Here is a 27,842-nt window from a genome sequence, read left to right as displayed (position 1 = left end):
ATTTGGATGCATAACTGAAATAAAAAAATGAAAACAACAGCGTGAAAACAAACGAGGTTGTGCCCTCCCGCTTGTTTGGGGCTCGCATGAAAAAAAACACTTTAAACAATTAGAGAAGAAAAAGGGATGTAGCGTCCGGCTTGACTTGAGGCTTCCCTATGTCTCACTATAATAGAGAAATAGGGGCACCCCAGATTCTCGGCCAGTGTACATACCGCTTGTACACGGTCCGGCATCTATGGTATACAAAACCCTATTTGGCATCCACCACTTTTTTCCTCTTTCTTTTTAGTCTTCAAAACAAGTGCGCCACGGGAGATTCAAACTCCAACCCAAGGTTTGTTCTTTCTTTAAAACCGGGCTTCGATTTGTCTTATTCTGGGAATCTTTTGTTTCCCTTTTTTTACTTTTAATACTTTTATCGAATGCATGAACTTTTTAAAATTTTAAAGATACCTAATTCGTGAAATAATTCCCAAATTTTCTAAATCTTTTTCAATTTCTCAAGCTTTTATGCAATTTTTTTAGTGAACTTCTCTTTTAAATATTTTAATTTTTTAAATCCAAGAACATTTACAAAAAATTGATGAACACTTTTCAAATAATTAATTTATTTTTCTCATTTTTGAACTTTATTATTTCTTTGAAACCTGTTCAAACATTTGAAGTACTATTTTGAATACAATTTTTTTCTTGTTTTCAACTATTTTTTATATTTTAAAAACAAATTCTTGAATTTCAAAAATGTTCTTGTTTTCAGAAAAATTATTCTCAAGTTTAAGAAATGTTTGAATTTAAAAATGATAAATTTTTAAAGTACATGGTTTGCAATATGTGTTCAAAATTTTCATAAATTATTGGAATTTGTAAATAATTTTGAAAAAAGTGTTCAAGTTCATAAAATTTACCTACACAATTTGAAATTGCAAATTTTTTGACAGATTCAAGAAATAATTAGGACACAAGAAATGTTCATGTTGATTGATAATGACAGAAATTGCAAATAATAAAAAATAAATGAAGAAAAACTACATACTCATGGATTCATCTGTGTGGCCTAGTCTCGCACGCTCCTCTCAGCTGATGGTTTTTTAGTACTATGAATAAATGACCCTAACTTTTGCAAAGAGGTGGACATGTCCATGGTATGCATCCATGCCAGGTTTCAACAGGAGAGGGCGAAAACCTCCTACACTTACAACAAGTACTAGATGATGATTAAACAACCTGCGCTTTTGTTTCCTTATTTTAAAATTACTAAAAGTCATCTCACCAAAATACAGAAGTCGGTATACAGCCAGAAGAAAAGAAAAGAAAAACAGCCACTGTTATTTCGGCGGTACAACCGTATAAGCAACCTTTGTGTTGTGCACTATAACCCAAAAACACATTGTTTTGAGAGGAACATGAGTTTGGGAGTATTGTAGGGATGAAGGTTAGGCCAACAAGCGCATCCAAAGACACGAAGAGAGTTATAGTTTGGTCGAGTGTGAAGGAGTCATTGATGGGTGTTTCATTGTTCATGACATGACTGGGTAGCATATTGATGAGATGAACTGCACTAAGAAATGGCTCATCCCAAAATTTGAGAGGCATGGAGGTACCTTCTAGGAAAGCAAGTCCTACCTCAATTTTATGCCTATGTTTGCGCTTGGCAGACCCATTTTGTTTGTGGGCGTGAGGGCACAAAACATGATGCAAAACACCCAACTTTTGGAAGAAAAAAAAGAATTTAACTTCTCGTATTCACCACCCAATCATATTGGACAACAAGGATTTTAGTGTCGAATTGGCATTCAACAAGTGCTTGAAAATTATGAAAAACTTGAAAAACGTCATAAAGTTTTTTAAGAAGGTAGATCCAAGTGAATTTACTCTAGTCATATATGAAACTAACATAGTAAGTATGTCTACCAACGGAAGAAGGGCCTGGACCCCATACATCAAAAAAAAAAACAAGTTCCAATTGTTTGGTAGAAATACTAGTGGAAACAGGATGTTGTAATTGATGAGCTTTCGCTTTCTGAGAAGAATCACAAATAGTTTCAAGACTATGATCACCAACACATGGGAGCTGATTATTTCTAAGCACTTGTTGAACAATAAGAAAAGAAGGATGTCCTAATCATGCATTCCACCGTTTCGATGAAATTTTGATGACACCACACACTTGTTTATTGAAGCTTCTAAATTGAGGAATCAAAGGGTAGAGCCCATGCACACATCTGCCGCGGTAGAGAATTTTCCTCATGGCCTGATCACGAATCAAAAAGAAGTAGGGGTGAAACTCGAGAAAAACTTTGTTATCTATGGCAATATGATGAACAGAAACAAGATTTTTTTTCTCAGTTTGTGGGACATGTAAGATATTTCTAAGATGAATATTCCAATGAGGGGTATTGACAATTGCATGACCAACATGGTCTATCTTCATACCTTCACCATTTGCGTTGTGGCCACGGTATTTCTCGTGCATGGTCACCTTTTCAAGCTCATTGGTGATGTGGTTTGTGGCTCCAGAGTCAACATACCAATTGGCATCAACTCCATAAGATGTATCTGTAGCTGTTGCAACTTTCTTGCGTTGGGTATTGTTCTCGGCATAGCACCAATCACAATCCTTTGCAATGTGGTTATATTTTTTTTTTTGCAAATTTGACATTTATTTTCATACTCATCATAACCTTGAAATTGACGACCCCTATTTTTGTTGTAGGAGGGGCGCCGGTTATTGCCGGAGTAGTAGTAGTTGTTGTTGTGGTAGTGGTCGTCGCCACCGCCAACGACGTCGCCACCGGAGTTGTAATTGCTGCTGTCGCCAGTGTTGTAGTTGTTACCGCTGTTGTTACCACCATAGCCGCTGCCGCGACCACCACCATTGCGGTAGCCCTCGGGAGACCCGCCATGGCCTCTAGCAGTGAGATTGGCATAGGATTTGAAGCCACCTGCCCCCGTTGCTTGGAACATCTCGACTCATTGGTCAAAATTCGAGACCATGCCGAAGAGATCATCCATGGTCAGGGGCTCCACACGGACATCCAGCGCTGAGATGAGGGGCTGATAATCCATATCAAGTCCCTCGATGATGAAGGAGAGAAGCTCCTCGTCCTTGATGGGTTTGCCAGCTGCAACAAGCTCATCAGAGAGGGCTCGCATATGACCGAAGTAAGTAGTTGGACACTCTGTGAGCCTTTTTGGCATTTGAGAGGGCGATGCGGCAATTGTTGGCGCGGGAGCGGGATTGGGAGGCGAACATGTTAGCAAGTGTTGACTAGATCGCGTGGGAGTTTTCTAGGGATGCAACGAGAACTTCCTTGGAGAGGTTCCGGAGGAGATAGGCCATGATATGTTGGTCCTGGACGAGCCACGAGTTGTAGGTGGGGTTGGAAACAGTCTCTTCTTTCCCATCGGAGTTCTTGGTCATGATGGTCTTGGTGGGTTCGGGTGTAGATTGATCGATGTACCCATATAGCCCAGCCCCCATGATTTGGGAGCAAGCTTGGGCTTTCTAGAGGACATAGTTGGTTCGGCTGAGAGGCTCGGATGTGGTGTAATTGAGGCCAAGGGAAGAGACTTGGGGGAAGGAGGACATGGCAGCTCAAGGTGGAAGATGAAGGTTGCAGTGGTGAGGGGTCTTGTTGGGGATATTACTACTAGGTGTGAACCGGCCTACCTGGGCCGGGTTAACTTCGTTAGTAGTATAAAGGTGATTAAGCATATGAAGGCCCAAGGCCTGTAGTCGGTTTAGAACCTGTAGCCATAAACCGGCTTGATATGTAAACTTGCATTGTAAGTTAGGAATAGATAGAGACCAACCGGGATACGAGTATGAACCGGTGTGGGACTCTGTGGACCGACGGGCGTCACCCGTGTATATAAGGGGACGACCCGGTGGCGGTTCAAGGACAAACAACAACAACTCGAGCCTAGGCGAAGCTTGTTTGCTCCCTAGCCATCGAAACCACATCAATTCCATCACAACTAGACGTAGGCTTTTACCTTCATTGAAGGGGCCGAACTAGTATAAACCCTCGTGTCTTTGTGACCGCTTTAACCCCTTCAAGTTAACCAGTAGCGATGGCTCCACGACTAAGTCCTTTCACAAGGACATCTGCCGTGACAAATCCACGACAGTTGGCGCCCACCGTGGGGCTATCGCACGACGGCTTGATGATCTTGGAGGGCAAGCTCAAAGGACTCGAAGGCTATGCTGTGGGCCGGATGACCAAGAGTCGTCGCGGCAAGCTCTACATCGATGATGCAGGATGGGGTCCCGAAGCCGGCTCGATCAAGTACGGGTACCGGGTCCCCTTTGGTGGCATACACGTTTTTATCGGCAAGATTGGTGAGCCTGGGCCTGAGCCAGGCAATTGGAAGGCTCGGGGGCCGGAGTCGTGTTAACTTCCCCACGAGGTGATAAGTTTTGTTATGTTCTCCGCTTAATGTTCCCTTGTACTAATAATGCAGCTGAGTATGAAGCCTTGCTCCATGGTCTCCGGATGGCTAAAGAGATGAATCTAAGTCGGGTGAAGTGCTTCGGTGACTCAAACCTCGTAGCTCAACAGGTGTCTGGCACTTGGGATTCTAAAGACCCACTCATGGCGGCATATCGTCGTGAGGTGGATATTGTTGCAGGTCACTTCAAGGGTTATCAGGTGGATCACGTGGATCGTCGAAAAAATGAAGCGGCGGACGCTTTAAGACGGTTGGGCTCTCAGCGTAAACCGGTCCCGCCTAATGTCTTTCTTGATGTGTTGCACAATCCGTCAGTCAAGCTCCTAAGTGAAGCAGATTTGGCTATTCCTAATCCGGAGGCTCAATTGGTGGCAGCCCTGCATGTTATACCGGATTGAACAGTTCCTTATCTTGCGTACATGAACCGAGGAGAGTTGCTAGAGGATGAGACTCTAGCCAGGCAGATAGTCCGGCGATCCAAATCTATGACAATTATCAATGGCGAATTGCATCATTGCAGTGTATCAGGGGCGTTTCAACGCTGCGTCTCTCCTGAGGAAGGTTGTGAAATTTTACGCGGGATCCATGAAGGGGATTGTGGTCATCATGTCGGTTCAAAGTCTCTGGTAGCTAAGGCGTTTCGTCACGGGTTTTACTGGTTGACAGCTCATGCTGATGCGGAGGACTTGGTTAAACGGTGTGATGGCTGTCAGAAATTTTCAAGGCGTGCTCATGTGCCGGCTCAAGAATTGAGGATGATTCCAATTACTTGGCCGTTTGCAACATGGGGGCTGGATATGGTCGGACCTTTTAAAAGATCCAAGGATAAGAAAACCCACCTTTTGGTGGCAGTTGACAAGTTTACCAAGTGGGTTGAAGCGAAGCCTGTCAGCAAGTGTGATGCAGCTACCGCGGTGCAGTTCATTAAAACGGTGATTTTCCGGTTTGGCTTTCCACACAGTATCATTACTGACAATGGTACCAATTTATCCAAGGGTGCTATGAAGGAATTCTGTGAACGTGAGCACATCAGACTTGACGTATCATCAGTGGCTCACCCCCAGTCCAATGGGCAGGCAGAACGAGCTAATCAAGAGATCTTGCGAGGCATCAAACCCCGGCTTATGGTTCCATTGCAAAGAACACCAGGATGTTGGGTTGAAGAGCTACCATCTGTGCTATGGAGTATCAACACTACGCCCAACCGATCTACAGGATACACACCGTTTTTCATGGTCTACGGAGCAGAGGCGGTTCTCCCTAGTGATATCCGGCATGATTCGCCTCGTGTAGCGGCTTATGCTGAAGCGGACAATGAGACAGCACGGCAAGATGCTTTGGACCTATTAGATGAGGAGCGTGACATAGAGGCTGCCCACTCGGCGATTTATCAACAAGATCTTCGTCGCTATCACAGTCGCCGAGTCAGAACCAGAACTTTTCAAGAAGGAGATTTGGTGCTTCGGCTCATCCAAGATCAGACGGATATGCACAAGTTATCCCCACCTTGGGAGGGACCTTTCGTGGTCAGCAAGAATCTGCACAACGGGTCGTACTATCTGATTGATATTCGAGAGCATAAAGACTCATGCACATCAGAGGAGGAGACCAACAGGCCGTGGAATATAGCTCATCTTCGGCCTTACTACACATGAGCCATCGGCTCTATCTATGTACATATTATGGCAGTGTATATATTATCATTGATATAATAAAACCAGAGCCTCAGCTAAAGCGGGGTCTCTGTCCTTTCATATCATGCGTGGTTACATGGAGTGGTTCTGTTTTAAAACGGCCTCCTGTTTACCCATTGAAATTTGCTTTTTTTTAAAAAGCTTTGTGATATCACTTGGGGCCTTGGTCGTGTCCGAACCAACGCGACACCTTTTGATAGGCGAAAGCCGCCAGATCACTTGGGGACATGGTCAAGTCTGAACCAGTCACGCCTCTTGATCGGCCTAAGGCCACAAAATCACTTGGGGGCTTGGTCGAACCCGAACCATTGCCACGCCTTTTGATCGGCATAAATGCCACAGTTTCATTTGGGGACCTGGCTGACTTGAACCATTGTCACTCCTATTGGGGGCTTGGTCCTGTCCGACCATGGTAACACCATCTGATCAGCTCAGTAAAGCATGTTTTTGCAAACGGTTTTTATCATTGCCTTTGCTTCCATAATTCTCTTATGACTATTCTTCAATTTTTGTTGTGCTTCCTTTAAACCACCAACATCTTTTTCCGGTTTAGCTGACGGGATTCAGTTCATTTTTAATCCGGAGAAATAGGCCCGGTTTAACTTTCCTGTTAACATCATGGAGTAGCAGGGGGGCTTATAACAACCCAGCACGGTTTACATGGGAAGCCAGCATTTTTTAAAAAAACACGGGAGTTGTTTTCTCCCCTTTGATGGTAATGGTTTATAAACCCTCCGTTTCAAGCCTGGCTAAGCCAACTTTATGCCCAGCGATGGAAGGTATTTTGTATCGCATATTTGATTATATGTTTTAAATACATTGATATATATATATATATATATATCAAGGTTATAAACCGGTTGGCGGTATAACCGCCACCGTAGTTCAAGATTTTCTGATTGCAGGAAATATAAATTGAGGATTTCAAGCAAAAGCATCAGTACTTATGCACGAAGGCATATTCAAGGCAGAAGTATTGACTATCCTATTACAAGGCAACGCGGTGCCCAAATAAGATCATTGTTGTTCCGGGGGATCATAATAAAGCAGCTATTTAAACCGGCTTCCGGTTCAAGACTGTTCATCAAACCGGTCTGATGGTTGTGGGTCGTCCCGCGCCGCTTCAGCTTCCTCATCTCTATCCATTGGCTGGAAATCAACAGTGGTCCAATCGATTCCCATTAAAGCTTGAAAGACAGCCTCTTCATGGATCAGAGAAGACGGTTCAATATCAGGAGTGTAAGTATGCTTACGGATTGGAGGAATCAGATTCTACGCTTCAGGAGTTGGTGCAGGCACTCTTTTGTTCTGATCATTGTACTGAGCTTGATAATGCGACAAGTCAGCCTCTTCAGCCAATTGACAAGCCAGAGGGCGTACTGCATGGTTTATCACCCTCAAATCATCTTCATTGAACTCTGAGCCATCTTCCTTCAAGCTGGGATAGCCTTGAGCTGCTTCAACAGGATCGAAGTCCGGCACCCATGCTTTTGCCCGGATTAAGGCATTAATGGCTCCGGTTCGAGCAGCAGATTTTTTCAGTTCTTCAATCCGAGCAGGAAGCATTGACAACCTATTAAGAGTGTCTTGGATTAAAGTGGGTGCCGGATTATTATGAGATGCAGTGGTGATGATCCGCTGCGCTCCGGTATACAGCTGTTCAATTAAAGTGTAGGCAGCCTTCAGCTTCTTCCGAACATCTGACCCTAAGTGACCAATGCGTGTACCTGCAACAATACAGGAAAGATCACAAACCGGATTTATTATAAGCAGGCCAGAGTTGTCAAGGAAAACCAAAAGGAACTTACCAAAGATAGCAGCGGTCATGGAATGTACTTGCCGCTTTACGGCGGTCAGCTCATCTACCACCGGTTTAAGGGCAGCTTCAGCGTTTTCAGCTCTTTTTATTAAATCGGCCTTCTCAGTGGCCCAGTCAGTCCGCTCCTTCTTGAAGCCCTCTTTCAGTTGTTCTGTGATGCTCAAAGCGCTGGTTATTTCTTCCCTTGCCTTGTCGGTTTTAGCTTGTTGGGTTTTCAAAATTTCCTGCAGATCAGTAATCCGGTCCTCTTTGATCCTCACTTCAGCCTGCATAAAGACAGTGCTTGGCTTTCAACAAACCGTACAAGAATTTGAATTACCAACCACATAACAAGTTATATGCTTGATACTTGGGGGCTAATGCACCTTCAATTTTCATCTATTACTAAATCGCAAAGTCCCAAGCTCAATACAGGTATTCAACTTGGCACTTGGGGGTTAATGGCTATTTGCTCAGTTATGTTCTGATGTTAGAATCTTTATTGGAGTCCCGGTTTAACTATACTAAGTTGAACCGGCCCTTGGGGGCTACATTGATGGATTTCAAAGTATTGAGGACTATATTCAAGTCCCGGTTTGAAGAAGGTTACAAACCGGCCCTTGGGGGCTAGGAGGATTAATACGGTGGCAGTATTAAAGAAAGAAGAAGTACAAGGAAGTTACCTCAAATTTATCTCTCATCATCTTTATCATACCAGCTTCACAGTCACGACTAGTATATAGCCGGTTCAAATAACCAGAATGAAGATCTCGGGCACTCAGAGCAGCATATGTTTCCAGATCAACATCCCATTTGCCTTTGTTCATGGCAGAAAAATCTTCGTTCACAGTATGCCTGGCCAAAGCGACAGGATTCCCTGGTTCAAAGCGACCTACGCCGGTAATTACAATGTCATCATCCTTGGACTCGCCGGTTTGTGTTGGTGCGGTCGGTTTATCAACAGGCTTTGAAGGACTGCGGGCTCTATCAATCCGGACGGAGCTGGCAGGCTGGTCAACAGGGACTGAGGTATCGATAGGCCTTTTATCAGTAATGGCATCATCTTGCAAAGGAGGATCATTGGGAATATCCTCAGGAACGAACGCTTCAAGATCTGGTGTTTTATCCTGTTCAGGGGCAGTGTCTTCCTCGGCCGCTTTATTCAGGCGGGCTTTCTTGCTTGGTTTAGGTTTAGCCCTGAAAGAGAAACAAAGAGTCAAGGAACAGCATAAGTGATAACGTGGTATACCAGAAGCATATGTTCAGTCTAGCTTACCCAAGAACCGTTTTCAGTGGTGGCAGCTGAGTGGCCGAGGATTCACCAGAGGAAGAATGGGAAGTAACCTGATAATCGGAGTCGGGCGGATTAAGAGGTTGATGGATGAAACCCGCTTTAGGACATAAATTAATAAAAAGGTCGGAGACCTCTGAGCGGCGTTTTCGAACCGGACTGTTTGGTAAACCGGCGGAGGTAACTACCTGGCCGCTGTGCCGGGTTGTGCGGAGAGCTTCATGTTGCTGAGTCTTCATAAGAAATTTGGGATCCAAGTAAGCAAGAGGATGAGAAAATTTAACTTTATGGTTTGCTTGGCGAAATTTTGGCAAAGGCAAAGGATCTGAATCGGAAGAGAGAATAATTACCTCAGCGACATCAGCATTACTGGCTTCTTTTTAGCAGGCTCAAGGTCCTGACAAGTATCATCATCAATAAGGCGTGTAAAAAGTAAGCCTAGTGAATCAAGTTCTACTTCAAGGTCCGAGTTACCCACATCATCATCAACAGTCGGATCAAATGAAGCAGTGGTTTTCCTCTTTTTAGCAGGCTTCTTGACAACCTTGGTCTTGAGCCGGGTTGACCGTTCTGTTTTCTCCGGTTTGTCTTGTGGAAGCTTCTTGCTCCAAAACGGATTATCACCCTGGTTAAGAAGCAATTGATGTTAGACAGAGATAGCAATAACAGGTTCAGTAAAAAATGCAATCAGAAACTTACAGCTGGCGGTTTGTTGGTAGCACAGAAAGGTGACAGGCCGCTTTGAGCGCAGATGTGTTCCGGTTCGTTCAACATTTTCTTCACAGCCTCTGTGACTTCATCATCGGAGAGCTGGATGTTGGTGTGTCGGAGTGGGTCATCAATGCTACCAGAATACTCGCACATTAAACCGGAGCGCCGGCTGAGAGGCAGTATGCTCCATGATATCCAACAACGTGCGAGGTCTACTCCTGTTAAACCGTTGGCCATGAAGGCTCGGAGCTTGGATAATTGCGGGGCATATTTACTCCTTTCCTTGGCATTTAACCTTTGTGGGAAGGGGTGTGTATTGCTGAGCCGCTCCGGACGAAAGCCAGGCAAAGGATTTTCATCATCAGGGGAAGTATCTTTGCAATAAAACCATGTTGCATTCCACTCCTTGGGGTGACTGTGTAGTCTGGCATGGGGATAAGTGATTTCTTTCCTTTTCTGAATGGCCACACCGCCCAATTCGGTATTGGGACCATCAGTGAATTCTGTGCGGCGGTTTAAGTGGAAGCAGTCTCTGAACAATTCAACTGTGGGTTTCTCTTGAAGGTATACCTCACAGAGCACTTGGAAGTGACATAAGTTGGTAACAGAATTGGGGCCAGTATCTTGCGGGCGGAGTTGAAAATTGGCTAACACATCCCGGTAAAATTTAGAGTCGGGCGGTTTGAAGCCCCGGGCTAAGTGATCCGCAAAGATCACAACCTCTCCCTCTCGAGGTGTGGGAGGACATTCATCACCAGGAACCCTCTAGTGGATAGTCTCTTTGCTGTCTAAAGCGCCGATCGAAACTAAATCATCCAGCTGAGTTTCGGTGACGCGAGAAGGAACCCAGTTGCATTCATATACTTGTTTGGCCATGGTGAGATCTATAAGAAATAGGTGATTCCGGTTCAAGAACATGTTGGATAAAAGAAGGTGCTGGTATGAACAAAGCTAAATTGGAGGCAGTATATTTAAACCGGATTTTTATGAAGAGGCATCATATGGCTAAAAAGTTCTGGCGGTTCAACAAGGGGACTAACGATATATACCGGTTTATTAACTTTTTCTATATTAAGTTAAACCGCCTGATCTAAACATTGAAAGCAATTGAGGTTGCGGATGGCTAAGTATGCAGAAACAGGTTTCACAAAGTCTTATTGCAGCAATGGATCTGAAGCAAGTTCAGAAAAACAGAAAATATTCAAAAGGTTAAAGCAGAACAGAAGTGAATCAATGGGCAGGAATGTGGATGAGATCTATAGACTTGAGCGTAAAACTACAGGCGGATGCTAAAAAGCTGCTGCTAGTCAGAGCAGGGTTTCACAGATATGTTCAGGAGTCTAGGTACGAGTATGAACAAGTGATGAACACGGCAAGAACATGAAACCCTAGAATAGATCTATGTTAAGAAGAACAGAAGGCTTACCAGAGTCGAAGAAGATGCGGAAGGCTACCGCGGCGCTCTGGTGCGTTCAGGTTGATGCAGCGGCCCAAGATGGTGCAGAGGTCAACGGCGGCGGCGGAGCTCCGAGGCTGGCGACGCGAGGAAGACGAAGAGAAAGAGACGAAGGGGAGAAAAGGAAATGACCCTTCGGTCCTATTTATAAGGCAAAGGACGTATGTCAGGCGCGCGAATCCAGGAGCTGCAAGATTCGGAAGTGGAGCTGCTGCCTTGGGTATCGCAGATCTATTAATAAAGAAGGCATCATAAATGTTAACTTCATGATGACGTCATGCCGGTTTACAGCAACCAGAGATGATGACGACATGGCGGTTTACCAATTACCAGAAGATGTTGAGGACGAAGATTTTTGTGAAGGATTGACATGAACCAGTTCAAATCAATCTGGGGTCTAATGTTGGGGATATTACTACTAGGTGTGAACCGGCCTACCTGGGCCGGGTTAACTTCGTTAGTAATATAAAGGTGATTAAGCAGATGAAGGCCCAAGGCCTGTAGTCGGTTTAGAACCTGTAGCCGTAAACCGGCTTGATATGTAAACTTGCATTGTAAGTTAGGAATAGATAGAGACCAACCGGGATACGAGTATGAACCAGTGTGGGACTCTGTGGACCGACGGGCGTCACCCGTGTATATAAGCGGTTCAAGGACAGACAACAACAACTCGAGCCTAGGCAAAGCTTGTTTGCTCCCTAGCCATCGAAACCACATCAATTCCATCACAACTAGACGTAGGCTTTTACCTTCATCGAAGGGGCCGAACTAGTATAAACCCTCGTGTCTTTGTGTCCGCTTTAACCCCTTCAAGTTAACCCGTAGCGATGGCTCCACGACTAAGTCCTTTCACAAGGACATCTGCCGTGATAAATCCACGACAGGTCTGCTAGATGTGATGGAAGAAGGAGGCTCTGTATACCATGTCAAGATGGGTAAAGCGTCTCAACTCTCCTGGTGGAGAGCCCACATGTTATGTATTCATAGGATGGGCCTTATCCCATAAATGCATACATTTGATTGTTACAATTGTGCATAGTACGTTGAGAGAAAGAGAGGTACATGGAGATTTACAGGAGATATTAAAGGAGATATTAAAGGAGAGTTAAAGAAGAGAGTTACACTAATCAATACAAGCATAAAGTTCAAATAACCTAATCGTGTACGTTTAATCTTGATGTTTAACAACGATCTGTATATATGCCTGATATTGCTACAAGGTTGATGTGTTGTGCTCTTTGAAATGTTGTCAGGTATTTGGAATGAAGGTTGTCAATTTGTTTATCTGTTTTTTGTTTGAACCCGAGCTTGATGAGATTGTTTGAAATGCCCCCCCCCCCCAAAAAAACAAAAAAACGGGTTTTGTTCACATGGGCCTAATCAAGTTGCTTATTACTGACCCACTTTGTCAACCATTGATAATCATGATTAGATCTTAGTGGGCTCCATTTGTTAGCCCATTTATGTATATGATGTGATGTAGTAACCATTATTCATTGCTAAGCATGGACCTTAAAGCGATACGTCAAGGATGACGCACAATCCATTATAATCTAAACAAATAACTTATCTCTCATTTAGACTCATAAAGCTTTTAATTAAACTAGATTTATATGATCTAGGTTGGGTTAAGTAGTAGCAGTGTGCTCATGGATCCCCTCTTCTCCTCCACTTAAGCCACTAATCTCATTACATGGCATTAACTGTCATGAACTCATGATAATGTACTTCCACCAATTGGATAATCTTATTCTTTGCCAGTGTGTGTGCAGTGTCACATACATGCTTAAACATGGCACAACCTTAATTTTCTATCTGTCGCGGAAACAAAGTGTACTTGTTAGCAGTAGTAATTACCAAAGAAATCAACATCATCTCTAAATCCTCAGGAACTCCTTGAATTTGTTTAATGTGCATGCTTAGCAGGCTGGCACATATATTTTTTCCAGCTCCCCTCTTCTCCTACTTAATCCTGCAAAGATATACTGACACAACTTGCAGTGGATTTAAGTAATTAATTAACCCATGCATGATGGGTGAGCTGTGCTTGTGTATACAATTGGGCCACCCTGCCTGTCTGATCTGTGGATTAATCTCTGGACCAAAGCATTGACTTGCATCCCATCATTGCCAGTACATCAACAAATCAGAGGCCCCCTCCCCCTTCCTGCTGCATGTTCTTGGCTCACTTGTTTAATCAGCAGCATATTTTGCACATCCCCATTCTTTAATCATTCGCCGAAAACATTTTCAAATTTAAGTACTTTTAAAAACCACCCTATTAATCTAGAAGATGTGATAAGGGCAGCAAAGTCCTCCTCTTGCAAGTCAGGGAGCTGTTCTCAGTTCTCACTGGGGACAGAAGATTCCTCCCATCCTTCCCTCTGAGAAGAAATGCTCATTAGTTTAACCGGTGGCGCATAATGTATTGGGCAAGATGCTGAAATTTGTAGGGAGATTAGGTGTTTGCCCACATGCAACTGTGCCCAAGTCAATTAGGGTTTTTCTAGTTTTATAGGTGTCGGCTAATTTCAAAGAGAGAGAAATCTCTAGGCTTTGATTCTTTCCGTTCTTCTTTTTTGTTCTCATCACCATCAGCATCAGCAAATCCCCTTGTTTGGTGCCGAGGAGATTAGGGCGCCCTTGAGCTCACATGGAGCCGTCCTGTTTTGTAGGCCATCACCGCGTATTGAAATGTGGCGAAGAGAAAGATAGGACCTCATGGCATATGATTAATCAATAATCACCCCCCTAGTCAAGGAATTTTACAGATCAGAAACTCTGTCGATATGTGTATCTTGGTAAATAATATGCTGCGTACATGCTAGATCATGCTCTTTTTTTTCGGTTCTCGTTTCGAGAAGAAAGAACCAAACGGATGTATGTTCTGCAAAACAGAAACCTTGTGGACTCATGCAGACAATGCTAGTGGCAGCAAGACGCTGTGAAAAAATTCCGAATCCGAAGACCTTGCGCGAGTCCCAAAGCAAAGCGGTTACCGACACGCGCAAACGGCAAACCAAATGGCTGTATGTTCCGCAGAACAGAAACCTTTGTGGATTCATGCAGAGAATGTCAAGAGGCAGAAGGACATTGACAACTTCCAAGCTTGAGTGAAGACTTTAGGTTGTTGTGCATGAGCCAAAACTTGTCTTTCTGTTCATCTGTCACTACATACAAGGTCTTTGTTTTTCATGGGTGAGGAGCTTGAGCAGAGATAAAGAAAAAGGGGGTTAGAGTCACACCCACACCCAAACAAACACACACCAAGATTTCCTGAAAACAACTGGTGTGCACAAAGGACAAAGTCTTGAGGCATGCATGGTGATGTGAGCTGCGAAACCGAAGCAGGTAGCTCCTCTGCAGCTTAGCATATAATCTCAGTCCTACTGACCATATGCCATATGGAGTGCCATTCACCGACAGACAGCTGGCGAACACTTGTACTCTTCGCAAACGAGCACACGAAACAGGCAGGTCGATTCGCTTCGCCTCGACGAATATTAACTACCAGCGGTGCCATTGTGCCAGCTCGGTTTGTTCCAAACCTCGGTGAATGTGAAAGAAAAAAGCTATATATGGTTGGCACCAAAGTTCCTCATCATGGCTAACCTGTGTCAGAAAGGTCCTTGTTTATGCATGCATTTTCATCCTCTTGATCCTTGCAGTGCAAAATCCTTCTGGATCCCAACTGTTGTGTCCCTTCTTGTGTCCCTGCTGCCTCTCCATCCCTGGCCTGGTAATGATTGGCATTTGGAAGAGGGGCCTTGTCATTGCTGATTAATCCAGGAGCCAGTTTCATTGCAAGAACAGCTCATGTCAATGCTCCACCCATATCATTGGTGGACAAGTCTGACCTTCATCGCGCCGATTATTGGATAACAGTGTTTTCTTACTACACAAATCGATCAAACATTATGCTGTTAATGTTACCCCACCAGTTCATCCGAAATCACGGTGCATCCTTGGATTGTTAGCGCTCGCCTTCGTCTTCATCTAAGAGTACTCTCTGAATTTTAAGCTCAGTAAAACTCGGAAGAAAATAAACAAACTGATGATGATCCAAGTGACCAATCATATAAATAAAAAACACGCCGATTAGAGAAACATCCCAGTTACTGACTCGAGAACAAAATGTGTTCCGAGTGCCAGCGAGCATCCTTCCATCCATCCATCCATCCACACAATCATTAGCCCGAGGCCGAAACCGAGTGAACAACCCGCGAGAGTCTCTGAGGAAGGAGGTAGACATCCTCTGACCAGGCCTCCAGGCACCAGGCTCATGATCCGAGCCATGTGCAGCCATTACCAACTCAATTCCACAGGACTAAACTAAACCGGGGAGCGAAATGCAGCAGCCCTTTAAATCACAGGGTGCACATGGAGCCCGGGGGAAGAAAGGCCTAGTGCTGCCACCACCACCTCTGCTGCTGCAACAGCTCACCTTCTTGTCATAGGAGGCACAAGAGCAGGGGCAGGGAGTTTAAGGGGTATATCAGAGGAGGAAGAGGGGCAAAGGCGGGCGATGGGGTGCCGGTCCTGCGACAAGCCCAAGATGAACTACAGGAAGGGGCTGTGGTCTCCTGAGGAGGACCAGAGGCTGAGGGACTACATCCTCAAGCATGGGCTCGGCTGCTGGAGCGCTGTCCCTGCAAAGGCTGGTGAGCTCTCTCTCATGAAAACTGCTTCTTTCCCCTTTCATGCATGGACATTGCTGCATGCCAATGCTTGCAAAACAGCTTATGCCTGACTGAATTATATAGTCTACTGCTAGTCTAGTAGCATTAGCAATAATTTGATGAGCTTGCATCGTTTCTAATGGTTTTGTTTGCATTTAGCTTGGAGTTCTACTTGGAACCTTACATCCATGATCTAGTTCTAGTCTTGACACAATTTCAAAAAGATCATTATACTCTGCTATCAGCAACAATGCACCTAAAGAACTAATTGCTTAGAATTCTGTTTGACCTTGACATGATCCAAGCTTGAACATGGTTTCCATATCAGCCAAAATGGTAGCACAAATGTGATGTGGGAATTTGAGCTAATTGCTATCTCTGAAAAACTTCTTTTTACCTGTATTATGCCTGAACTCTGTGTTTTGTTTGGTGCCTCAAAGGTCTGCAGAGGAACGGCAAGAGCTGCCGGCTGCGTTGGATCAACTACCTGCGGCCCGGATTGAAGCGCGGGATGTTCTCCCAGGAGGAGGAGGACGTCGTCATCAACCTCCAAGCAAAGTTGGGCAACAAGTAAGCGATCCTCACACACACACACACACACACCCCATCTCTCACCACCTAATGAACATCCCAAAAACATGAGAACAATGCAAACCAAAAATCAAAATGCTGACGGCACAGACAAAAACCAGCTGAATTTTGAAGTCGAAACCCCTTCGAAAACGGCGCGTTTCGCGGCGAGAAATGCTCTTTCGTTGTTCATGGTGGTGATGATGGATGATGATCTGAGATTTCCTTTTATGTTTTGTCAGGTGGTCGCAGATCGCGATGCATCTGCCGGGGAGGACGGACAACGAGGTGAAGAACTACTGGAACTCGTACCTCAAGAAGCGGGTGATGCAGCTCGGCTCCAACTCCAGCTCCAACCCGGCCAGCAAGAACGCCTCGCCGGAGCTGCTCACCTCCATGAGCGCCACCACGGAGCTCATCATGACCGGCGGCGGCGGGGGCGGCAGCACGGCGACGTCGACACACGACCACGACGCCAACATCGGCAGCAGCGGCGCCATCTCGGCCGCCGAGCCGTTCGTCGACCAGCAGCATCAGCATCAGCATCAGCAGGCCAAGAACTACGCCTTCGCCGACTGGATGCCGGCCACTGCGGCGGCGGCGGCGCCGGGGCCGGAGAGCTACTCCATGTCCGCGCACTGGCCGGCCTCCACGGCCAGCTCCGGCAACGTGACGCCGTCGCACGGCGCGTTCGTCGGCGACCAGATGAGCGGCAGCAGCTACGCCGCGCTGCAGCACCCGCACCAGCACCACCACCAGCAGCAGGAACACCACCACCACCAGAGCGCGGTCACCGCCGCGGGCGCCGCCGGAATGGTCGCCGGAGGCGGCTACTTCGACCTGCTCAACATGGGGGACATCTACGGCGGGTTCACCACGACGAACGACGATTTGCTCTTCTGAAAATTCAGAGTTAAATTCTGATGCCGTGACCATGTGTGTGATACAAAAACAATGTTGTGTGTGTTCATGTTGTGTATGAAAATGGAAAGAGGTGGTACACCGCTTGATTAATTTGATTATCATATTCATTAGAGGAAATAGGCTGGACATAATTCTTTCATTGTTGTATTTTTCGCAATAAAAAGGCGTATCTATTTGTATCGTGTAAAAGTGCAAATGTGAGCTTAATTGGATTAGATTTTGTAACTTCAGCAAATATTTAATTGGGGAGTAGTCATGTAACAAGTTGTGATTTTTTTTTTTTGAGGCGATGTGATATTGAACCACACTTGTCTCTTTGATTAGCAGAATTCTCAATTCGTACGAGGGAGAAATGTGTCATGCTATCTTAATTTTGAGATCAAAATCATGCTAGTGTTTCCGAAAAGCATAGAAAAAAAAATCTTTAGAAGAACGTTAGGTCAGTTGAAACTTTTCTTAGAATGAAGAAATCAACTGACAAACTGTCTTATTTACAGCGTCCCTACAAATCAAACAGCCACCTACAAGAATTCCTACTCCAAAAAGCGTTCAAATTTCATTTCAATCATATAGGCCATTTACGGTTCGTTTCCAGATAAAATGTTTCACAAACTGCATCCTTCATTCATCAGTAAAGGTTTGGCAAAACGTCGCTTGCAACAAACAGGAAACGAATTCATTGCTGCTCCAAGAGATCTTGCATCCAAAGAATTTGGATTATCTCAGTGGAGTTGATGAGAGAAAGCAGTAATAAAACACCAACCTTACATAGTTGTCCATGTCCATTCTAAAGTAATCATTACATAGATGTTGCAAAACTGAGAGACCTTACATACTTAAATTCTCGCCAAAGGAGAGGTAAGATAGCACTCTGGTTTTCTCGTTACATATAATGCGAAACTACAAAGCCATGGATGACAAGGGGAACAGAAGGGCAAAAAGGAACTTAATTCTTCTTGCGAGAAAAGTGGTTGTCGTTCGGATTCCGCTTCCCGCTGAACATTGCGAGCGCCTTCCTTACTGGAGGTTTCAGCTCCACTTTCTTCTCGCCGCTGTGCGTAAATATGTCCTCAGCGCCCAAGAAATCATCCCCCTGTAGCAAGCAGCAATGGTTACAGGAGTTGTTCCTCTAAGAAGAACTAACTGAAATAATTTGCGACAGTAGAAGAGGTAATAGAGACGCCATGATATAGTAGTATAAAACTAACTTATAGGAGTTTATGAAATTAACATCTCAAAACTATGTATCCTGGTGAACACAAAGGTGTAAAAAATAGCAGGGGCACTGACCAGCTTGCTTGACTTCTTTGATTTAGGATGCAGAACCTTCTGGGGAAGTTGGTCTTCGCGTAAAATGGGATTCTTAATGACAGCATCTCTTCCACCTTGGGGCATCGGGAGGGAAAACTGCAAAGCAAATAGGCAATTAGAAACAACATCATCGACGTCACTACATGAATCAAACAAGCAAAGGTTAGGCGCATGGAAAAGTTTTAACCAAAGTATCCAGACAAGGACATGAAACGAACACAAAGGCACACATTGGAAAACCATCACACTGCAAGATATTTACAGTCTGCTACACCGAAGGGAGATCGGATAAAAAAAAAAGGGCAGCCCGGTGCATGTAGCTCCCGCTTGCGCAGGGTCAGGGAAGGGTCCGACCACTTTGGGTCTATAGTACGCAGCCTTTCCCTACATTTCTGTAAGAGGCTGTTTCCAGGACTTGAACCCGTGACCTCATGGTCACAAGGCAGCAGCTTTACCGAAGGGAGATCGGATATCTCTAAAAAATATCAAGGCATGCATATGGAACTGTTGAAAAGCTCCTAGCAGAGTTCTGGGTATTCATCACCATGGATTCCAAAGAGCACAATTATCCAGTGAACGTCATGGAAGGAAATATGCATATGTTTTTGTGATAAACTTATCTCATGTGTAATTTTTAGTAATTTCTTTGAGAACAGTGGAACATACAGGGAAGAGAGAACAATTAACCAGAGTTGACACACTTAATCACAGAAGTGACAGAACAAAAGGTCTAGGGAATAGAAAAAGAGGGAGCATTAAGTGAAGTTGACCACTCACTTTTGTGCCTCGGAGAGTAACACGCGGGCGTCGTGAAGCCATAGTAATCCCATTTTCACCAACTGTTACTGAAACCTTTCGCAAGGTGCCACCATTGCCACACTTTGGACAGAATATTTTTCCAATCTCTTGTGTCACCTTGTAGCAAGCATGACACCTCAGAACCCACCTGGCCAATCAGCACCAACACATGAGAGACAGATAAGAGTGAGCAAGCTTCTATAAACAGGGTACGAATTTAAATGGCTGTAGAGAAGTAAAAGTGGTCCGAAAATGTCAATTTCACATACCTATGCAACTGACGTATTTGCATGCCACCTGGTGCCAAGAGACGAAGACCAATCTGTAGGATAACATTTTGCATGGCATAGTCACTAGTAACACACGCAACAGTAGATTCAGATAAGGACCTCAGGGCCCAACTCTGCTCACTGCTCTCATCATCTACAAAAGATACACTGACACCTTCCTCGGCCTCACTTTTTATATCCAAATTATCCAATTGTTCAGTGCATGAATCAGTATCAATTATGCCCTCAACAGTATCAGCATCGCCTACCCCATTCTCCCCATTAGATAGTTGATCTCCAGCAATTTTTGGTTCATTCCCTTCCAGAGATTCCAAGTTGTCAGCATTTGACCTTGTTTCCTCTGGAACAGCAGAAGGGCCATCCACTGAATCCAAACCATTTTCAGACAAGTCATTATCTTCATCGACTGATGGAGCAACAGAACTTGTATCAAAACTTTGTCCAGATGCCTTGAGTGCATCACGCCTCGCTTTCCTCCGCAAATATTTCCTGTGCGTGGTGCGGCCAACAGCAGGCAACCAACCTTCATTGTTCTCATCATCTTCCCAAGGAATACATGCATCTCTCTTTGAAGGCTGGAATTCTGCATCCCCTTGTGCCTCAGAAACACTGTTGGTCTCACTTGTAGGGATTTCTTGGTTCTCAAGATCCTTCAGTGGGAGTATCCGAGAATTAAGATCCCCGCCTGCCTCAGACATCTTATCCAATGCTTCCCACTCTGCTAGGTTAGGCACATTGGAGCCCCAGCCTGGCAGCGGAGCCTCTTGCAAGGTCCGGACGCTGACCACATGCAGAGGAGGTGGGTGCTCCCGCAGATGGCTGGTCCCGTGGACCTCAGCCTCCAACATGTAAGCTAGAGCGATAATCTTCATATCAACATCTGAAAGTGTCTGGAGATCCCCTGTTTCCCTGGCAAACTTGACAACTGCAAGCAATAATGATATACAGGTTATGTCTCGCCTATCAACATGTGATTTTTTGCTACAGAAGTAACTTGTAGGCTACAAGACCACCAAATGTCAATGTGTTGCAGTGGGAAAAACAAACAATGATAACTACGTGTAATCAAGCAGCCAGTAATGCCAACTGTTTGCCCAAAACATCCACGGACGGCTTGATATCCACCGCCCTGTTCCATAAGCATGCCTGATCCCAACCAACAACAAACTGATGGAACAGTACTCCAGGTCCAATCTCTGCTAGAAATGGCATGGACAGGTCATGATGATGAGGATAAAAACTAAGCCAGTTATGCAAAAATCAGCACCCCCTGCCTCCTGCAACATGGACTTGCTATAACCTGGTAAACAAATCTATGTGCAAATGAAGTTCATTCCACGAGCTGTAGAGCAAGATAAAATAAAAATAAAATTGGTAACAGTATTATTAGTCTCTGTGGCCGGCTAAAGTAAGCATTCGACCTTTCTTGACGAACTCGGGCGCGGGCTCGACGGTCTCGACGGGGGTGGGGAGGAGCGCGAGCCTCCGGCGCGCGGCGGCGTCGCGCACCTCCTCGAGCACCTCGGGCACGGTGACGAGGCGCCCCGCGGTGGAGGCCAGCGCGGCGCCGCCCGAGATGACGGCGTTGGCGTCGACGACGGCCACGGCCAGGCCGCTCGTGTTGGCGCAGCTGGACACGATCCGGCTCACCGCCTGCGCCGGCGACTCCCTGGCCACCGCCTCCCGCCGCGCCGCCGCGGCCGCGCCCCACGCCACGGGGGCCGGGGGCGCCGTGCCGGTAGGTGGCGCGGGCGGGAAGGCCGCGCCGCCCGCCGCCGGGGCGAGGGCCGGCCACGCTTCTTCCATCGCGGAGGAGGGGGGGATGGCTCTGCTGCGGCGGCGGCGGGGGTGGCGGCGCGCTAGGGTTTTCTCTTTGCCCCCTTCTATTTTGCCGCTAAATAAGCCGACAGTTTTACGCTCAACCCCCACAAGCACACTTAATTCCACAGTTACCCCTGAGTGGCGCCGATCAGCAAGGAGTGTGCGAATAGATAGAAAATGAGGGACCTGCGTGGTTAATACACATCTCCACCCACGATATAACGGCGGGTAGACGGAGCCATTCCCTCCCCTCGCCGCATCCATGGCCGCCACCAAACCCTAGCAGAGCCGAGCCCAGCCCAGCCCGCCCGCCGCCGCCGCCGCCACCCCCTCCCTCGGGCGGATCCCCGCCCGGCCAGATCTAGGTGCTCCCGGCCTCCCCGCACCTCCCGCCGCCGGTAGTGCCCCGACCCCGAGTCCCCCCAGATCCGATGGGCACGCACGCACCTTCACAAGGTGCGATTGGTTCCCCCCTCCGATGCTAGTCCAGTCTTAGTCCGCCTACCATTGTTCTTTGCCTCGGGTTCCTTCGTTGACTGGATTAGATCGCGCGGTACTGTGCTTCGCTTCTAGGGTCTGATCGTTCGTGCGTTCGTCGACGGGGTTCGCCCGATCTGGGCCTGCCTGACGTGAAGTAGTAGTAGTACTACTTTGCAGGGATCGCTATGCATTACAGGGTTGGACCTAGTTCATCTGCCCGTCGATTGTTTTGCCTGCCTGCCGTGACGATTCCCTAGGACGGTATATGAGCGACGGGTCCGCCCGCCGCCTGATTATCACCCGATCTGAGACTAATGTCTGAGCAAGCACACCATTCCTTCACTGTTTCTTTGTTCTCATGCATTGAAATGTGTAGCGTGCACTCCACTTGTACCTTGTGCTGGATTAATTTGTTTGCTGTGATGAATCGCAAGGACGGTATCTGAGTGAGGCGGCTCTTGAAAAATGGCCCCCTTCCTTGATTACACACCCTGGACTGATCATAAACTCTGAGCAAACATGCTTCCATGGTTTTTGTTTTTGGTTTTTCTCACGTCGAAATGTGAAACATATGCTTTGCTGGTAGCTTGTGTTAACCCGATGGTTCTTTGCTGTGATGAACCACAAGGACGGTATCTGAGCAAGGCGGCTCTTGAAAAAGGGCCTCCTTGCTTGATTACACACCCTAAACTGATCTTAATTTCTGAGCAAACGCACTCCCATGGTACCATCACTGCATTTTCTTTTTGTTCATTTGCATTGAAATGCTATACATGTGCTTAGATGACATCTTGTGTGAACTTATTTGTTTGCTGTGATGAAACACAAGGACGGTATCTGAGTAAGCTGGCTCTTGAAAAAGGCCCCCTTCCTTGATTATACACCCTAAACTGATCATATATTCTGAGCAAACATGTTCAAATCTTAATTGAACATTGGATTCACTGGGTTGCTTTACAATGTCTTTTGTTTCTTTTCTTGTGCTACCTCTCTTGTCTGAAATGTAAACCATCTAGTTCACTGGGTTCATTGGCGGTTGCATAAGTGTGACTAGCTTTTTTTTTGTTTGCTGTGATGAACCACAAGGACGGTATCTGAGTAAGGTGGCTGTTGAAAAGGTCCTCCTTCCTTGATTATACATCCTAAACTGATCTTAATTTCTGAGCAAACACCCATCCATGATTCTTTTTTGTTCTCTTGCATTTGAAATATAAACCATGTGCTTTGCCGGGGTCACTGCTAGCATGAGTATGGCTAGTTTTCATAGCTATTGTGTGCTTGCATGTTTGCTATGATGAATCGCAAGGACGGTATATGAGTAAGCTGGCTCTTGCAAAAGGCCACCTTCCTTGATTATACACCCTAAACTGATCTTAATTTCTGAGCAAACACCCTTCAATGTTTCTTTTTTGTTCTCTTGCATGAAAATGTAAACCATGTACTTTGCTCGGTTTACTGGTAGCAGGAGTATGATAGTTTTCATAGCTATTGTGTGCTTGCATGTTTGCTGTGATGAATCACAAGGACGGTATATGAGTAAGTTGGCTCTTGAAAAAGGCCACCTTCCTTGATTACGCATCCTAAACTGATCATATATTCTGAGCAAGCATCTGAAAACATGAATTGAAGAGTGATCAACAATGACTAAAGTGTGTCGCTTTACAATACCTTTTCTTCTTTTGAAGCGCATCTTTTCCTGCTTGAAATGTAAATCCATGTACTTTGCTAGGTTCATGGGTTGTGTAACCTGCGTTTGCTTATTTGTTTGCTGTGACGAATCACAAGAACGGTATCTGAGTAAGGGTGGCTCTTGAAAGTCCCCCTTCGTTGATTACCCATCCTAAACTGATCATATCTTCTGAGCGAACATGCGCAAACCTGAATTCAATGGCAATCCACATGCTCTTCTTTCATTTTGAGCAGAATTACATGATTTTTTGATGTTTCACATATTAAATAATAGCTCGCCTTGCCCTCATTTGGTGTTTGCTCTGTCATCCTTGCAATGTTTTGGCTCTTCAATGCGTGATCAAGCATCCTAAACTGATCAAATAATCTGATCAAAGTGCTGTAATTGAATTGTAGAACTAATATATTTCTTTTTTGTGATGTGATCACAAGGACGGTATCTGAGAAAGGCGTCTCTTAAAAAGTGCTCCTTCATTGATTATACATACATTCTGAACTGATGAAATTTTCTGAGCAAATGGAGTTCAGACCACAACACCCTTTCGTCATTTGCACATGTGTCAGCTTAAAGGACAATATATTCTGCTTGTTAGTAGTGCCATTAGAGTATCTGGTTTGCTTCCCAGTTTTTGTGCTAATTTGCTGTGATGAGATCAAAGGACGGTATCTGAGAAAGGTGTACTTTATAAAGTCCTCTTTCCTTGATTATTCCTCCCAAACTGATCAAATTTTCTGAGCAACGATGCGCATAAACGATTATTTAAAGTAACATTTTGTTACTTGAGAAACAAGATATCCATTGTATTCACCGTTTTAGTGCGGTGTTGTCCACCCATTTAAGAATCACTATTAGAGAAGTTAACAGATAATTCCTTCTAGTTTCCTTCTATTTCTGCTTGTTTGCTGTGATGAGATCACAAGGACGGTATCTGAGAAAGGTGGCTCTTTAAGAAGTTACCCTACCTGATTATAAATCCTAAACTGATCAAATTTTCTGAGCAAATGTGCCTATTAAGAATGAAACAGTGATTATAATATTTTTGATAACAAGTATCACTATGTTATCATAAATACTTGTTGACTGTTTCTCTTTATGTTAGTAGTGCCATCAGAAAATTGTGTGTTTCTGGACAAGCTCACCACCTCTTGATTTCTGTGTTGTCCATGTAACTTGTTTTGTCCATATCCTTGATTGAGTTGAATTCCACCAAATGCGTTTCAGGCACTTTGTCCAACTCCATTTGCTTTTGCAATTTCAGATGTCAAATTTGACTTAAATGATTTTGTCTACATAAGGTTATATGTTTTATGGCTTCAATTCGAACAGCTGTCCCTTTCTCACCTGCTTCATTCTGTGTTAATAGGATGAACCATCACCTTGAAAGTAGTGATTACCAGAAGCTCTTCTGTAGGAAGATGGACTCTGCTGAGCTCCAAACTCCACTTCTACATGGTCTTCCGGATGAGATTGCTCTTCTTTGCCTGGCAAGGGTTCCTCGGCAGTATCACAATGCTCTCAGGTGTGTCTCAAGGGGATGGAAGGCCTTGTTAAGCAGTGAAGAGTGGCACTCTTACCGCAAGCGGAACAATTTGGCCGAGTCCTGGATATATGTGATCTGTAGGGGCACAGGCTTCAAATGCTATGTTCTTGTTCCTGACCCTACGACCCGGTCCTTGAAAGTCATCCAAGTCATGGAACCTCCATGCTCAGGGCGGGAAGGCGTTTCCATAGAGACCTTGGACAGGAGGTTATTTCTCATGGGTGGTTGTAGTTGGCTAAAGGATGCTAATGATGAAGTGTACTGTTACGACGCTGCTTCAAATCATTGGAGCAAAGCACCACCAATGCCTACTGCTAGGTAGTACTCCTTCAGCTGCTGTTCTCTGTTTGTTTTCTCCGTTGCATATGTAGCCTAGTATCTTGGTTTAATTGGGCAGCTCATTCACACATTGCAGCTTTGATTTCAGGTGCTTCTTTGTATCTGCAGCTCTGAATGACAAGATTTATGTTACTGGAGGACTCGGACTGACCGACAAGTCACCTAATTCTTGGGACATCTACGACAAAGCCACAGACTCCTGGTTCTCGCACAAGAACCCGATGCTCACTCCAGACATTGTCAAATTCGTGGCGCTGGATGATGAGCTGGTGACCATCCACAAGGCGTCCTGGAACAGAATGTATTTCGCGGGTATATACGACCCGGTCGACCAGTCCTGGAGGGGCAAGGAGAACGAGATTGCCCTGTGCTGGTCCGGCCCGACGGTCGTCGTTGACGGGATGCTCTACATGCTCGACCAGTCCCTCGGCACCAAGCTGATGGTGTGGCTGAACGAGACCAAGCAGTGGGTGATGGTCGGCAGGCTGTCGGACAAGCTCACGCGCCCGCCGTGCGAGCTGGTGGCCATCGGCAGGAAGATCTACGTGATCGGCAAGGGGCTGAGCACGGTGACCATCGACATGGACATGGCGGCCAGGGTGGACGGGTTCCTGGTCTCGTCGTCGACAGGCCCGCTGATGGAGCACGACTTCTCGCCGGAGAAGTGTAGCGTCATCACCATCTGAAGACCGGCACTGATTGTACCGTGAACTGAAATAACAGTGAACGTTTTTCTTTTCTTGTGGCTGTATGTCGACTTGTGTGTTTTGGTGAGATGGCTCTACATTGATTGACTTTTAGCTGTAAACATGAGGGAAGAAAGCTCAGGTTGGGTGAGTTGTATGTTTGTACTTGTTGAGTGTGAATAAATTCTGATCGGAACTGGTTTTTTTATTTTGCTCTGTTAACGTTCCCATTGTGGCTGCAGAAATTGATAACTGAAACAATGTCAAGCGAGTAAAGCTGAGGAGGTGTTTGGCTACAGAAATTGTAATGGCAATGTTAACGTAATCAGATCGAATTGAGATTACCATTGCTCTGTTCTTCCTGCTCGCCGGCTGCCTTATGGTAGATGGCCTGCTCTTGCTCGAACCCAGCCAAGCAGGATCTCAAATGCCGCCGGCCATCCCTGAAATCAAACGCCGTCGACCGTGCTTGAGGAGGAGTGCGCTCGGGAGGGGAGGAAGAAGGGTTTATGCGGCGGTGCGGGGACGAATGGGCTCAGGGAGAGGAGGACGGAGCAATATCGTGATTGCTGGTGGAGGGTGGGCGGTATCGATCGATAAGTGGGCTGGACCCGTTTACGGAGGGACATGTTTCGTTGTTGATTAAACAAACGCAAGTATCGTTTTCGCTTTATAGCAAACACCTCCTGAATGTTAAACTGAAACACCGTCACGAGAGTAATTTGCGCAGAAAAAAACTGTCATGAGAGTAAAGCTGAATGTTGCAACGGTTGACATACTGGCCATCCCAGCCGGGCACACTGGAAGCCATTAGGTGAGCAGTTCGGTTCTCATTCCCCAAGTTCCAACCAAATTCCCAAAGCATCTCATTCCCTGAAAAATTGCACTCTCTGACTGGTGACACTCATCATTGTTGCCCTCCTCGGTCCTCGCACACTTGGTTGTGCTTTCTCCCTCTAGCAACTAAACGTGATTCTGCTATACAAGGTACTCCCTCCGTTCGAAATTACTCGTCCAAGAAATGAATGTATCTAGATGTATTTTAGTTGTAGATACATCTATTTTTATCCATTTTTATGATAAGTAATTCCGAACGGAGGGAATAGTAGTTATTTATAGAAGGTCGGTGAGTGGACTTGATGTTGCCCAGGCGTCATTTCTTTACTAGATTTCACATGACGGTGGTTGTGCCAATCATTTCTACCCTACCAATGCTACATCCATGTAATGGTTTACGCAAGGTCACGAAGTGATCTGACGTGGGACTATTTGATTGGATTAAAGAACAGGGTTAGGCCCACCCCACCTG

At 45.5% G+C, this 27,842-nt stretch overlaps 3 protein-coding genes, 10 non-coding genes and 2 pseudogenes across 14 annotated transcripts; 14 read left to right on the top strand and 1 right to left on the bottom strand.

Moving 5' to 3' along the window:
* The first annotated feature begins 15,594 nt into the window (after nt 1–15,594).
* On the top strand, nt 15,595–17,690 carry LOC123135591 (transcription factor MYB82). Its single transcript, XM_044554726.1, has 3 exons — nt 15,595–16,066; nt 16,525–16,654; nt 16,897–17,690. Exons 1-3 carry the CDS (start codon nt 15,931–15,933, stop codon nt 17,555–17,557), a joined length of 927 nt encoding a protein of 308 aa, XP_044410661.1. The 5' UTR covers nt 15,595–15,930; the 3' UTR covers nt 17,558–17,690.
* A 636-nt stretch (nt 17,691–18,326) lies between these two features.
* LOC123135589 (RNA-binding NOB1-like protein) lies at nt 18,327–21,812 on the bottom strand. The gene is made up of 5 exons (XM_044554722.1): nt 21,399–21,812; nt 19,957–20,902; nt 19,667–19,835; nt 18,869–18,985; nt 18,327–18,671 (listed from the first exon to the last, which is right to left on the bottom strand). Exons 1-5 carry the CDS (start codon nt 21,781–21,783, stop codon nt 18,525–18,527), a joined length of 1,764 nt encoding a protein of 587 aa, XP_044410657.1. The 5' UTR covers nt 21,784–21,812; the 3' UTR covers nt 18,327–18,524.
* Nucleotides 21,813–22,049: 237 nt separating this feature from the next.
* Nucleotides 22,050–26,741, top strand: LOC123135590 (F-box/kelch-repeat protein SKIP4). 2 transcript variants are annotated; one of them, XM_044554723.1, is made up of 3 exons: nt 22,050–22,254; nt 25,332–25,826; nt 25,936–26,741. In XM_044554723.1, the coding sequence occupies exons 2-3, from the start codon at nt 25,333–25,335 to the stop codon at nt 26,531–26,533; spliced, it is 1,092 nt and encodes a 363-aa protein (XP_044410658.1). In that variant the 5' UTR covers nt 22,050–22,254; nt 25,332; the 3' UTR covers nt 26,534–26,741. The 2 variants fall into 2 exon arrangements, with proteins under 2 accessions (XP_044410658.1, XP_044410659.1); XM_044554724.1 differs by having other exon boundaries at nt 22,072–22,196.
* Nucleotides 22,513–22,607, top strand: LOC123140316 (uncharacterized; annotated as a pseudogene).
* Nucleotides 22,690–22,798, top strand: LOC123140310 (small nucleolar RNA Z118/Z121/Z120). Its single transcript, XR_006469936.1, has one exon. It is a non-coding gene; the product is annotated as a small nucleolar RNA Z118/Z121/Z120 (small nucleolar RNA).
* On the top strand, nt 22,884–22,992 carry LOC123140307 (small nucleolar RNA Z118/Z121/Z120). Its single transcript, XR_006469933.1, has one exon. It is a non-coding gene; the product is annotated as a small nucleolar RNA Z118/Z121/Z120 (small nucleolar RNA).
* Nucleotides 23,085–23,192, top strand: LOC123140306 (small nucleolar RNA Z118/Z121/Z120). The gene has a single exon (XR_006469932.1). It is a non-coding gene; the product is annotated as a small nucleolar RNA Z118/Z121/Z120 (small nucleolar RNA).
* LOC123140305 (small nucleolar RNA Z118/Z121/Z120) lies at nt 23,342–23,449 on the top strand. Its single transcript, XR_006469931.1, has one exon. It is a non-coding gene; the product is annotated as a small nucleolar RNA Z118/Z121/Z120 (small nucleolar RNA).
* LOC123140311 (small nucleolar RNA Z118/Z121/Z120) lies at nt 23,562–23,669 on the top strand. Its single transcript, XR_006469937.1, has one exon. It is a non-coding gene; the product is annotated as a small nucleolar RNA Z118/Z121/Z120 (small nucleolar RNA).
* Nucleotides 23,780–23,887, top strand: LOC123140308 (small nucleolar RNA Z118/Z121/Z120). Its single transcript, XR_006469934.1, has one exon. It is a non-coding gene; the product is annotated as a small nucleolar RNA Z118/Z121/Z120 (small nucleolar RNA).
* LOC123140313 (small nucleolar RNA Z118/Z121/Z120) lies at nt 24,041–24,147 on the top strand. The gene has a single exon (XR_006469940.1). It is a non-coding gene; the product is annotated as a small nucleolar RNA Z118/Z121/Z120 (small nucleolar RNA).
* LOC123140318 (small nucleolar RNA Z118/Z121/Z120) lies at nt 24,376–24,487 on the top strand. Its single transcript, XR_006469942.1, has one exon. It is a non-coding gene; the product is annotated as a small nucleolar RNA Z118/Z121/Z120 (small nucleolar RNA).
* On the top strand, nt 24,604–24,710 carry LOC123140312 (small nucleolar RNA Z118/Z121/Z120). The gene has a single exon (XR_006469939.1). It is a non-coding gene; the product is annotated as a small nucleolar RNA Z118/Z121/Z120 (small nucleolar RNA).
* On the top strand, nt 24,865–24,972 carry LOC123140309 (small nucleolar RNA Z118/Z121/Z120). The gene has a single exon (XR_006469935.1). It is a non-coding gene; the product is annotated as a small nucleolar RNA Z118/Z121/Z120 (small nucleolar RNA).
* LOC123138728 (F-box/kelch-repeat protein SKIP4-like) overlaps nt 26,657–27,842 on the top strand; it is a 12,466-nt pseudogene continuing 11,280 nt past the window's right edge.

Source organism: Triticum aestivum, chromosome 6B, assembly GCF_018294505.1.
Source record: "Triticum aestivum cultivar Chinese Spring chromosome 6B, IWGSC CS RefSeq v2.1, whole genome shotgun sequence".
Classification (NCBI taxonomy): Eukaryota; Viridiplantae; Streptophyta; class Magnoliopsida; order Poales; family Poaceae; genus Triticum; species Triticum aestivum.
Note: the sequence above shows the minus strand (reverse complement) of the source record. Positions and strands in the feature narration are given on the sequence as shown.